General features: G+C 39.4%; 2 protein-coding genes across 2 annotated transcripts; both read left to right on the top strand.

The window, feature by feature from the left end:
* On the top strand, positions 1-1,448 carry vkorc1 (vitamin K epoxide reductase complex, subunit 1). Its single transcript, XM_028568240.1, has 3 exons — positions 1-295; positions 679-788; positions 1,038-1,448. Exons 1-3 carry the CDS (start codon positions 126-128, stop codon positions 1,247-1,249), a joined length of 492 nt encoding a protein of 163 aa, XP_028424041.1. The 5' UTR covers positions 1-125; the 3' UTR covers positions 1,250-1,448.
* Positions 1,449-9,883: 8,435 nt separating this feature from the next.
* Positions 9,884-13,140, top strand: LOC114548357 (serine protease 27). The gene is made up of 7 exons (XM_028568255.1): positions 9,884-10,042; positions 11,118-11,138; positions 11,349-11,511; positions 11,623-11,891; positions 12,109-12,254; positions 12,343-12,640; positions 12,874-13,140. Exons 1-7 carry the CDS (start codon positions 9,913-9,915, stop codon positions 12,900-12,902), a joined length of 1,056 nt encoding a protein of 351 aa, XP_028424056.1. The 5' UTR covers positions 9,884-9,912; the 3' UTR covers positions 12,903-13,140.
* Positions 13,141-13,205: the final 65 nt, after the last annotated feature.

The raw sequence follows: 13,205 nt of genomic DNA, 5'->3' as shown, positions 1-13,205 counted from the left end.
CGAAAGTAAGAATCTGACACGTCACCGGTTTAGAAGGACAATTTAGTGGTTTGAAGAAAGCCGAAGTTTCTCCTCATCTTTTAGCCAACTAGAGTCATTTAAGTCCATGCTGACATAAAATAAACATGGCGATGCCTAAATGGGAGAGAAAAGCGCGCACATTTCTGAGCGTTTTCGGTTTGTTTTTGTCTGTTTATGCACTTCACGTCGAGTTGTCCCGAGAGAGAAACCCAGATTACAGGGCGATGTGTGACCTCGGAGAGTCTGTGAGCTGCTCCAAAGTTTTTACCTCCAGGTAGGCCTATGTTTTTTTTTTATTCCTCGTTTAGTTTTCTCAGCTCAAACCTGCTTTGTTCTAATCTGCAGAATCACATCCCCAGACCTCGAATTGTACTTTTGACCATTGAATCATTTCGGGTTCTTGCTCGTAAAATCTGAATAGCCTATTTCTTGGCAGGTCTGAACCCCTTTATTTGCCACGTGTTAAAATCCTAGAAGTGTTTTAAATCAGCTACTTTTTTTACGTTTTACATAATGAGAACACCAAAGATGGACATTCCTCTCTTGACTTTTCCTGTTTTCATTAAATAATCTGCATGTCTGAATGTTTTACAGGAGGTCCAGACCATTTTTTTAAATGATGTTTGTTCTGACTGGTTCCTCTTTCTTTTTTTGCAGATGGGGACGTGGTTTTGGCTTGGTCCAGTTCTTTGTAGCCAAAGATAGCCTTCTGAACCAGCCCAACAGTGTACTTGGCATCATATTTTACACTCTGCAAATGGGCCTCGGTTAGTCATTGTCTTCTGCAAATTACAGTGCAGTGCTGTGTGCTTTGAGGAGAAATGGATAGACTACTGATTATAGATACTGCTTGCAATTCAGCATCTTGTTTAACCCTGGCTGGCCCTACAATTTAGTTTAATTCAATATTGCAGTATTTTAGGTGAAATAATAAAGAGATAAAACTTGATTTCCTAAATATAATGTAATGTATTTTATCGAAAAATTGAATTCCTCTGTGTTTGTCTTTATTGCAGGACTGTCTCTGTCCAAAAAAGCAGCAATGTTTTTGGTCTTCTCCTCCTGGGTGTCTGTGGCCGGCTCAATTTATCTTGCATCTATTCTTGCCTTTGTTCTGGGGGATTTCTGCATGGTCTGCGTGTCAACATATATTGTCAACTTTGCGTTGCTCTTCACCAACCTGAAACGTAGGAGAGCAATGGAAGCAATGAAGGAAAAGGCTGGATAGAAAGTGATACTTGCGAGCCGAAACCAAGCTGGATCTTTAAAAAAAAGACAATTCTCTCCCACAGTATTTATGCATTGTTTACACCTTGGAAGACTTTTCAGAGAAACAGAACTAGATCAGAAGATCTATAAAATTATTTTTAGAGAAACTTGCTAAGGCAACAGTCTTTTTCATATATAAATATGCATTTGTAATGCTGATTACACACTTTGGAGTGTCTTGTCTCGTGATTTAGACCTGGCTTGTGAAGACAAACAAAAATATTAAAAAATTATGTTTAGTCTAGAAATTTTAAAATTGTAATTTCCCCCCTGGGGGTCAATATAGTATAAATTATTACAATTATTAGTAAATGACTACGTGGTACAGTAATACAGAGAAATGCAATTACCCAGTCTAACCAGGAGATGGAGCCAAATGCACAGTTAGTAAGCTATAGTAATTACATTACAGGAATAACAAAAAATTAACATAACCCAAATAAACCAAATGTAAGCCATGCATCAACCTAAAGGAATAGTTAAATATTTCGTTATAGGCCTACCCAAACTTTAAAATGAACGGCTCCACAAATCCAAAGTGTTCATTCACTGTTAGACCAGGTTAGACACATGCGCCACTGGCACGCAAGTTTTTACTTGTGTGTGTGTGTGTGTGTGTGTGTGTGTGTGTGTGTGTGTGTGTGTGTGTGTGTGTGTGTGTGTGTGTGTGTGTGTGTGTGTGTGTGTGTGTGTGTGTGTGTGTGTGTGTGTGTGTGTGGTATTAAAGAACGGCTTGTTAATTGCTAAGGCCATATGGTCAAAATTAAATGATTTATTAATAATGTAATAACTGATAACAATAACTTATTTCACCAGTAAATTGCTGTTAAACGACAAAAACAACCACCAGATGGGAAAAGGGTATTTTACAATAACTTTGAATGCACCACGAGGCGTCTGTGTTGTTTTTCCAACAACGGCAGCAGGAGACTGTTGTACGTCCCGCTGTTGGAATCCTCTACAGTGAAATACAGTCAAACTTTACATCGTTTAGCTGTCTGCATTTTAACCATGTTTAATCCAGCTACTAGCTAAAGGTAGGCTAATGTTATCTGCTGTCAAGTGTGACGTTAACTAGCGTTACATTTAAGTGGCACCAAAATGAGGCACCAAAATCCGCGTTGCTATTCGGTCCGGTAGATATCGCTCGTTTAGGCACCGGTGCCACATTAGCACCGGGTTTCGGTACCCAACCCTACTCTAGAGTCATAGTGAGAGAAAAAAAGGCTATGTTCAGTCTGCAGGCAAAAGTGGCCTAAATCAGATTTTTTTGGGGTGAAGTCACCAGGTCAGACTTCTTCAGAAGTAGTGTGAACACTCAAATCTTGCCCAGATCTGATTTTTTTCAAATCCGATTCAGACCACTTCTATATGTAGTCCTAAATCAGACCCAGGTCTGATATATATATATTTTTTTTTCAATGCGGCCGCAGCGTGAACAACCATGCGGATTTGATGTGACTTTTACGTCAATTTACATCGACATTTGTCACAATTATGCGGCAGCGGGAGTTAGCCCAGTAAAATTAAAAACTTGACTAGGCCTACAAAATGGAGAACACTGATGGCGCAAGTCAATGGAGAGTGAGGTGTTAGACCTAATTAGTGTATGGGGAGATACTTCAATTCAATTAAAACTAGAAGGTTCATACCGTAACCGCTCGGTTTTTGAAAAAATAGCAAATGGGTTAATAGCCAATATGGCTCTCTTTCTCTTCATTCACCCTGTGTAGTATTCAGGTTAAAAAGAGAGTTCTCTGTGCTTCTGCAGACCACAACAATCCGGTGCAACCAAGGCAGGACAAAACAGTATAAAGTAAAGTAAAAAAAAATTGCCGGTGCAACACAGATGTCAAGGACTCAGATGAAGATGTAACCCTACATCGAAATGTTAGTCACTGTTATGCACCTTAAGAAATAAAACTATTAAGTAAAAAGACATCTGTGTTGCACCGGCAATTTTTTATTTTGTCTCCCCTGTGCTTTCTGACCACGGCGGGAAATCTATAGTAGCAAAAGTTACGTAACATGGTAGACCGTCTATGGGTAGAGCATTAAAGTCCATTTAGGGTGAGTGGGAGTAGTGGTGGTGGTGGTAGGGTCAAACAAACACAGGACTTGCACCCAGGAGACAACGAGTATTTCTGAATAGCCTAACAAACTCAAACCACAGGCTTAAAGTTCCTCCTGAGGTGTCTTGCCATTACTAGTTACTGTTACCTTGTTGAATAAAAAAAAAGGTTAGATTAATTAGATTAAGCAGATTGATGATATAGAGTAATAGACCTATTGTTTTTAAAGAAAGATAACGCATCTCTTATAAAAGTGCAAATGTGGTGCTAATGTCTAGTTCTGTTAGCACTCTGACCTAACAAACAGTTTTTGATACTTGTAGTGAATTAATGGCTGTGAATGCTGCCAGAGGGTGTTTCACAATACACCCTTTAAAACTGCTTTAGCTGAATTGACTTACAACTGTAAATGAAAGGTTTCAGTAGCTTTGTCAGTGTTCCTCATACAAGTTGACATGTACGGTGGCCGACAGGGGCAAACGCCTGCAACTTCAGAAAAAAATAAAAAATTAATTTGACAACACATGCGCAGCATTCAGCAAACGCGCACACACAACACAACCAAATATTCAAATGACAAAAGGATTCTTTAGTTCAGTTTGGCTCTTTGTGATGCATACACGCAATCTTTCAACACTTCATGTCTACGGTGGCCGACAGGGGCAAACGCCCTGCAACTTCAGAAAACACATGCAAATAGACAAAACACAAGCAAATTAAGAAAACAACTTCATTAATTTGACAACACATGCGCAGCATTCAGCAAACGCGCTGCAAATACACACAACACAACCAAATATACAAACGCTGCAATTAAAAAAACGATGCAAAAGAAAAGCAAACCCGAAAAAGAAGCGATGCAAAAAGAAAACAACCGTTAATTTGACAACACATGCACAGCATTCAGCAAACGCGATGCAAATACACACAACACAACCAAATACATAAACGCGATGCGAATAAAAAACGATGCAAAAAGAAAAGCACACAAACCCCGAAAACAAATAAACAAAAAAACGCTGCATCCAGATTCCACAACGGATTCTTCAGACCTCTAGAGGGAACAGCTAATCAGCTGGATTTTCGACCCCTTTTCTGCCTTTTTATTAGAGTTGGGTATAGCCTCGTGTGACCGTCCTGATCTCGCGAGCTCCAGTTTTCCACTGGCAGATCAGTCTGGCATCTTGAGGCAGAGAAAATTTGGAGCCGTTAGCCAAACGACCGGGCCAATCAGCGTTGGGATTTATTCAGTTTGATAAATCCCACGGTAAATTGGCTGGTTTACTAAACAGAGAAAGGCTATTTTAAATAGTCTATTTTTTTGTATTTCAAGAGCGTATTGCTCCACAATATGAATACAGATTGGTCACTTATTTTGACACGTCTCTGCTGATTGAGTATCAGCTGTGACCCGAGCCGAGACACACCCACCAAACAAGAGAAAACATATCTCAAACATAGACTAAATATTTACAGTCTATGATCTCACCGTTGCACACCGTTCTGAGATTGAACGTCTCTCTCTCTCTCTCTCTCTCTCTCTCTCTCTCTCTCTCTCTCTCTCTCTCTCTCTCTCTCTCATAGACTGTTATGCTCTCCCCCAGCCCAAAAAAAAATCAAAAATAAAAGTGTAATATTGTGATTATACAACAAAATAAGTGACCAATCTGTATTCATATTGTGGAACAATACGCTCTTGAAATACAAAAATAGTCCCTTTAGTAAACCAGCCAATTTACCGTGGGATTTATCAAACTGAATAAATCCCGCCTGCACATAAAGACAAAACTGCTTTGCTTGCTCCATTGTGTTGTAAGTAAGACATCTGCTGAAAAAGTTATTGTATTCATTAGCATGATTGCCGTACTGTTTAGTTCAAAAACATCCAAAACACCAAAGGAAGATGAGCCGACCAAACGCGAGCTTTTATTTTGAAAAGTCGAAGCTCGAGCACGGCCCCAGCCTCCCGGCTGAGACGGGAGCGTATATTACTAATACATTATATTATGTTATTAATAAGGGCATGAGACAGGAGTTCTCTTTTTACTATGCAGCCATACCCGACTCTAATAAAAAGGCAGAAAAGGGGTCGAAAATCCAGCTGTTCCCTCTAGAGGTCTGAAGAATCCGTTGTGGAATCTGGATGCAGCGTTTTTTTGTTTATTTGTTTTCGGGGTTTGTGTGCGTTTATGTATTTGGTTGTGTTGTGTGTATTTGCATGGCGTTTGCTGAATGCTGCGCATGTGTTGTCAAATTAATGAAGTTGTTTTTCTTTTTGCATCGCTTCTTTTTTCGGGGTTTGCTTTTCTTTTTGCATCGTTTTTTAATTGCAGCGCGTTTGTATATTTGGTTGTGTTGTGTGTATATGCAGCGCGTTTGCTGAATGCTGCGCATGTGTTGTCAAATTAATGAAGTAATCATAATAGACTATTTAAAATAGCCTCTCTCTGTTTAGTAAACCAGCCAATTTACCGTGGGATTTATCAAACTGAATAAATCCCAACGCTGATTGGCCCGGTCGTTTGGCTAACGGCTCCAAATTTTCTCTGCCTCAAGATGCCAGACTGATCTGCCAGTGGAAAACTGGAGCTCGCGAGATCAGGACGGTCACACGAGGCTATACCCAACTCTAATAAAAAGGCAGAAAAGGGGTCGAAAATCCAGCTGATTAGCTGTTCCCTCTAGAGGTCTGAAGAATCCGTTGTGGAATCTGGATGCAGCGTTTTTTTGTTTATTTGTTTTCGGGGTTTGTGTGCTTTTCTTTTTGCATCGTTTTTTATTCGCATCGCGTTTATGTATTTGGTTGTGTTGTGTGTATTTGCATCGCGTTTGCTGAATGCTGTGCATGTGTTGTCAAATTAACGAAGTTGTTTTTCTTTTTGCATCGCTTCTTTTTTCGGGGTTTGCTTTTCTTTTTGCATCGTTTTTTAATTGCAGCGCGTTTGTATATTTGGTTGTGTTGTGTGTATTTGCAGCGCGTTTGCTGAATGCTGCGCATGTGTTGTCAAATTAATGAAGTTGTTTTCTTAATTTGCTTGTGTTTTGTCTATTTGCATGTGTTTTCTGAAGTTGCAGGGCGTTTGCTCCTGTCGGCCACCGTAGACATGAAGTGTTGAAAGATTGCGTGTATGCATCACAAAGAGGACTAAAGAATCCTTTTGTCAATTCCCATACAGTATGTGTTTGTTACTTGTTGTTTGCTTAGCCATTACTTATCTACATGTGCTAGCTTAATTATCTTGTTGCACGTTTCTTTTGTGCTTATGCTCATGTCAACAGTTGACTGTTTCAATAACTGTTATAAATACTGGAGTTCATTTATAGTATGGGAGAATTTGTTCTAATAAGTCAACCTACAAATAATTTGTTGTGTTGTTATTATTACATGTTGGCCAATGGTAAGCTGTAATTTAATGTATTACAGTACTTTTTTTCTGCCATTTTCAGACCCTACGCAGGTATACACACACACACACACACACACACACACACACACACACACACACACACACACACACACGATGGAAACTCATTCTGATATAAGGAATAAAATCCTCTCTGCCCCTTTGAATGGAGTCATTCCATAATATCACTAACCCAGATACGTTTTCCCAAGGTCTCCCTCCTCAACAGTAGTCTTCCACAAAATTGCATTGATTCCTTATAACCAGTGACTCACATCACCATGACAAGGCTGCTTTAAAAATGATGACCAGAAACAATGTTTGCACTTTAGCATGCTTTAAGGTTGCATCGTCCAGCACTCGAAATGAACTAACAAGACATATGCTGGACTTCATTCATTTAATGTGTTTAATTTGAGTTTAATTTAACCATCCACTGCAAGAAGTTCAAATTTGTGACGTAAGTATTTAGTAGTACATATTAGTATGTGATGATAACATGTGAGATCAATAGTTACATACAGTCAATGTCAAGTTTTGTAAAATGTTAGTCATTGCTAAAATCACAATTTTATTCCACTTTTTGCATTTCCCTTTCTCTCCTGTCATTTCCTCAAGTGAGTCAGGATCAACTCTGGAGTGTATCACCACAGTTCCATATGAGATATGTTGGACTAGCACCCACATATGGTTATAAGGTAAGTGTGTATCTATTTCGGACAAAAAAAATTGTCAGACCAAATCATGCTTTGAGTATTGCTAGAGTCTTAATGAGACTGAAAGAATAAATTCCGCTGCAATAATTAAAACAATGACTTACTAACCATAGTTACAGCTCAACGCCTCTTCTCGGATATGAATGACCATGCAATCATTCCAGGAAGAAGGAAATAAATAAAACTTGGATGGGTTGCTTTTTAACTTATGTACCAACACTGTCCTGCTGCTAGTTTAATGTACTGGAAAGCATTTGTGACAACAAAGTACTTTGTCATTATTTTTTATTAATGAAAAGTATAAATTATATTGTGCCAATATTTACCAGCTCTTGATTCTGTGAGTTCTTTAAAGGGCAGACCATTATTTTATTTATTTTTTAGGTTTTTATATCATTCTGTAGCTTCACCTAATGTATTCAAATCCCAAAATGGCCTGACCTGACATAGGTTTCTGTATTATGACATTGCTACATATATCTTTATCTATAGTCAGTACAGTATGCTACAGTAACTTAGACAGCAATCTGCACGCCCCCAGTTTGGAGAAGCAGACAGGAGATACTGGTATGGAAGCCAAGCAATGTACTGCTGTGGACGCCATGTATGTTCAGATCCGATTAAACAAACTAACCAATCAAGGCAGCGCTAGACCAGCAACTGCCGTGTCCTGCGATGTAAAATCACTGTTTTGTCCAAGGAGTCTGGTGGCTTTAAAGAGGGCCATATGTACTGTTGTGGACAGGGCCACACAGCAAAACATATTTTAGCCCCCTAAAGAAAGGACCACCTAAAAAAAGCAATAATCAATCAATGTCATTTTAAGTGTACGCTTTATTCAGAATATTTCATCCGGGGAAACTGAAGCCGTTATATCGCTCTCTTCAAAGCCACCAGGACTCCTTTGACAAAAACAAAAAGTCATTTTACCTCGCAGAACATGGGATTTGCTGGTCTACATTGCTTAGCTTCTGTGTAATTATTTCCAAAAGTAGCACAGGTAATGTTGACTCAGCTAGTACTAGCATTCACATTATTCATAACCTTATTGATTAGCTTACTGGGGTAACCTACGTCACTGTTTTTTTCTAAGGCTGAGTGTGTGTTTCCCTTTGAAAAACCTGGAAAAGAAAGCAGATGAAGTTGCCCTTTAATGTGTCCATCTTTTGAATCAAGCCACAACCAGAAAAGATGCATACGACACTTTAGCAGGCAGTGCTTGACTTCTCTCTTCTTCTTCTACTGTAGTGTATGTTCTGCATATTTTCTTTCTGCTTGACAAGCAAAGGTTATCTTTTTTTTTGTAGTAGATAAAGATAAAGAAAGTCGTCATGTCCTAACGTGACATAAACTTAATCCAAGTTTCACTGGGAACAACGGTAGAAAAATATTAACCAAACAAACGTCCTCCATATCATACTGCATTGTTTTGAAATGTTATATAACTGCATTTGAAAGGCTCTTTGTCCTCACTGCCAAAATGCATATATCCACTTATGGAATAGACAGAAAATAATGGACGAGGTGTGAACGTTGTAGCCACAACGTGAATGTCAACATAACTGTGTAGTATTGTTTTTGGTACATGAGCCATTTCTTAACATGTCAGAAAGACCATTGACATGTCAGCAAGACCTGCTCACTCAATGCTTTACCTTTGTTGAGAGTTGGTTGTAATTGTACTGAAAGTACAGTACAGTAGTCATACGTGAGGCGTTGTCGTGTAAAGGTGCTGGTGGAAATGTTTTTGTTCATCTGTATATGACGTACTTCTTCGACACGTTTGGTACTGAGATTACAGCAATGCAGCTGATCCCCCTTTCTTGACAAGCAAACATCATAAACCCTGTCTGATAGTTCTTATTTTTTAATTGTGAATAATTATACCAATGGTTTATGTTATGAGCTGAGAATAGACCTTTGGATTACTCAGCAACTAACACCAAAGCATTTATTTCTAATTCCATCAACTGCCATCATAATGTAGATATATGCTCAGTGTCATGAGTAAAACTGGGTTTGCTCAAGTCTCAAATGTGAGTGGTTTGTCCACTCCTTTGGTGGAAACAGTAGAAATGAAGGCCAGCCAAAAATATTTATGCAACAATAGAGCTCTTTTGAGCTCTTCTTTAGACCGTGAGAGAGGCAATCCTCTGTCATTACAACCAATACTCTTAATCAAGTTTAATTCCAAATATCCCATCAAAAAGGTTTAAACTAGTTGTCCATTATTTGGCCAGCTATCCTCATCACAGGTTTCATTCGTACAGTGAAAGGACTCACAATTAGGACAGTGGTCTCTAAGCTGTGTACTGTATGAAATTACATAACTGAATTGCTGTAGTCTTTTTCACAAAAATTAAGCAACCGGAACAAGGAAACTGTCTTATTTATTTTAGATAACTTATTTGAAGTTATGTGGGATGACTCATGGGAGGGGCACAATTCAGGTATTGTCAAACCAGGCATTTAAACAGTGACAAACTGGAACCGTGCAGTCACACAATGACTTCGAGGAAGTGGATGTGCGTTTTGACTCTGGCGAGCCTTTTATCTGCAGGTAAGTCACACTTAGATTAAACCAGCATCTTTGTGGCAAAATTGTTTAATATATGAGGGTAGGCCTACTAAGAAACAAACTCCAAATGTATCCACCTGGCTGTAAATGGGACTTTTAAGGCTTTCTGATCTTGTTTTGTGAACATGGTCACCTCCATAAAGGTCAACTGCTGAGTATTTTGAGTGGTTGAATGTTGGATGTGATGATTTCAATGACAAACCTGTATGTTTTTAAATGGTAGGCCTATATATTGATTTACCTACAATGAAAAAGGGAAATCCCCTAGAAGAATATTTTTTCGGAGATTTAGACATTTATTTGGGTGTTATTTGGAAAATCAAATGAATTTGTACAAAGTTACAAGATGGAACTAAAATATACCTGACTCCCTGGTTAGGGATACTGGAGAATGATGAGCACAGGTGTAGTATGGTTTATTTGTCCATTTCTATTCCATACCACACTGCACTGTGGGATCTGGTGGAGCCGCCCATTAATATGGCTCATATAAATGTAAAGTCCTGGGTTTGAGTCTCATGTGGCACACTGGCTATAGAACTATAAATTAAAAGACATACTGTAGAATTATGAGATAACTAATGATCATTTTATAGCTTGTTTAAATATATGTTATAAGTTATGTAAGTGTATTAATAATGACTATTAATTATAAACAAATATTAAACTAACACAGGAAAATCCCTCCAATACACAACCATGAACATTCTGCACCATTTATGACAACGTAATAAATATTTAAATGGTGCAAAAAACATGTATTAATGGATGGAATGATAATGGCTTCTTAAAACCATGAAAAACCTGACCAAAGAAAAAGCACAAGTGCATGATTTATTAACCACCAATCAAGCCATTGCTTACAACTTACAATGTCGTTATAATGGAGCTACTATATATTAGAAAGTGGTATGTATAATTGTTTTAATATGACGCTTTTTTGTTATTGTGCAACAAGGGGAACATTATTTGTTTCTATTGTTTTTGGAAATTTGCCTGGAAATATCTCAGACTACTGAGATTGATAACTAACCCATTTGTGTTGTCTCTTTTTCAGAATCACATGCTCAGCTTAATGGTGAGTTGAAAACATTTAACATCTGTTTAAATGTCTAGATTATTGCATCTACATTTCAATGATATTTTCCAAGTTTAGCTGTAGGGACTTATTCACATTGAGGACATTTTATCCCAGTGATAACCTGGGAAGCAAACTTGATGAATAAATAATGAAAGTGTCTTGACTGACTTTGATTCTGAAGTCTAGCCCTCCTGATCTATTTTCCAGTATGTGGCACTGCTCCCGTCAACACCAGGATAGTTGGAGGTAAAGACGCTACAGCTGGAAGTTGGCCCTGGCAGGTTAGTCTGCAGGGATTTGGCAGCCATGTTTGTGGTGGTTCCCTCATCAACAGAGAGTGGGTGATGTCTGCTGCTCACTGCTTCTCCAGGTAGGTGTTGTAATATTATAGAGGATGAATTTTCATGTGTCTCAGTCTTTAGTTTGACTTTTAGCTTGGGTTCTTCCTAAAACCAATACATTTTTGTCTTTTTTACTTCAGTACAAGTAGGTCTGGATGGCAGGTTTCTCTCGGTCGTCGGAACTTGCAGGGCAATAACCCAAACGCAGTGTCCAGAACTGTCGCCAGAATTATTTTGCATCCAAACTATGACCGGAACACCAACAACAACGACATTGCTCTGCTCAAACTCTCCTCACCGGTCACATTCACAACCTACATCAGACCTGTGTGTCTGGCAGCCAGTGACAGTGTGTTCAACAGCGGTACTAATAGCTGGGTCACTGGCTGGGGCAAACTCAAGGAGGGAGGTGAGGAACAATTTATAGCAGGTGTTGAGGACTGTCTCCCCTGTGGATCACTATATATGAATTGATGAAAAGAGGAAAATCTTGACTTTAAAAGTTTCTGCAAAGTTAGCAAAACATTTCCTTCAAAACCTAATGAGCTAGAAAAAAGCTTATGCATGGGTCTTTCAGGCTGAGTTACTTAATGACTTAAAAAGCACTGTTCTTTGTTATTTTTCAGTGTCATTACCATTCCCTAAAACTCTTCAAGAAGTGAAGGTGCCAGTTCTAGGAAACAGACAGTGTAACTGTCTCAACGGAGTCGGTACAATCACAGACAACATGATCTGTGCTGGTGTTCTGGCAGGAGGCAAAGACTCATGTCAGGTAGGCTGCTTCATTGAATCCGTCACTTTATGTTAAACGCGTTTAGGATTTTCTGAAATCCTCAGACGTCTCCTCTCCGTCTCCTCAGGGTGACTCAGGAGGTCCAATGGTGAACCAGCAGGGCTCTGTCTGGGTCCAGTCTGGAATTGTCAGTTTTGGTTTTGGCTGTGCTCGGCCCAATCTGCCGGGAGTCTACACCAGAGTGTCCAGGTACCAGTCCTGGATCAACTCCCTCATCGGCTCTGATAAGCCAGGCTTTGTCCAGGTCACCTCCAGGGGGCTGGATGCTGACAGCAGCTACACCTGTCCTGGTCTGCCAGCTGCCCCAACAACTTCACCAATGACAGGACCAAGTACTGCTTTCCAAAGTGTAAACAGTCCTGCAAGTGAGTGCCCTGCATAAAATCATTTATTTCTAATTACATTTTTTTAACTGTTACAATTTTGATTATTTCATTTACCTCTACCTGTCAGTTATTTCTGCTTCTCTTCATATTTAAATGTTTGTCATATAGGATCTGTGTTTCTAAGATCTGTTCACCTTGTCATCAGGGCAGACATTTTCACATCAGGTGTGTCAGGACCTAGGTGATGATGAATCCTGTTTTTATATTTGCAGGGGGATCAGGACGGCTCTCTGCTGTGTAAGTCAGACTCATCTTAAGGAGGCCGTTGTAACAATGAGTGGAAGTAAATCAGGCCGCGCTGATGTTCAGGTCTTTGCAAAAGCTTCAAGATACGGGTCCTTCTTAAAGGAGAAAGTTAGCGACATGCCATCTCCTGCCGCAGCTGCAACAGGAAATGCAGCAGGTTTCTCAATTTCCTTATTTCTCTCTTTTGTTGTCCCTATTACCTCACTGTTTCTGTTGTCAGGGTGTTAGGTCTGTTGTAACCGGGGGTGGGAAGGGGGCAGGGGGGGGGGGGGGGGATATTACAGGGAAGGGCCTTTTT

This window comes from Perca flavescens, chromosome 21, assembly GCF_004354835.1.
Source record: "Perca flavescens isolate YP-PL-M2 chromosome 21, PFLA_1.0, whole genome shotgun sequence".
NCBI classification, from domain to species: Eukaryota; Metazoa; Chordata; class Actinopteri; order Perciformes; family Percidae; genus Perca; species Perca flavescens.
The sequence above is the reverse complement of the archived record's forward strand: the minus strand, read 5'-3'. Positions and strand labels throughout refer to the sequence as shown.

Coding starts and splice junctions, on each gene's coding strand:
- vkorc1 (XM_028568240.1), top strand. CDS start 126: ATGGCGATGCCTAAATGGGAGAGAAAAGCGCGCACATTTCTGAGCGTT. Junction 296..678: donor TCCAAAGTTTTTACCTCCAG/GTAGGCCTATGT, acceptor CTTTTTTTGCAG/ATGGGGACGTGGTTTTGGCT. Junction 789..1,037: donor CACTCTGCAAATGGGCCTCG/GTTAGTCATTGT, acceptor TCTTTATTGCAG/GACTGTCTCTGTCCAAAAAA.
- LOC114548357 (XM_028568255.1), top strand. CDS start 9,913: ATGGGAGGGGCACAATTCAGGTATTGTCAAACCAGGCATTTAAACAGT. Junction 10,043..11,117: donor GGCGAGCCTTTTATCTGCAG/GTAAGTCACACT, acceptor TCTCTTTTTCAG/AATCACATGCTCAGCTTAAT. Junction 12,255..12,342: donor GAGGCAAAGACTCATGTCAG/GTAGGCTGCTTC, acceptor CCGTCTCCTCAG/GGTGACTCAGGAGGTCCAAT.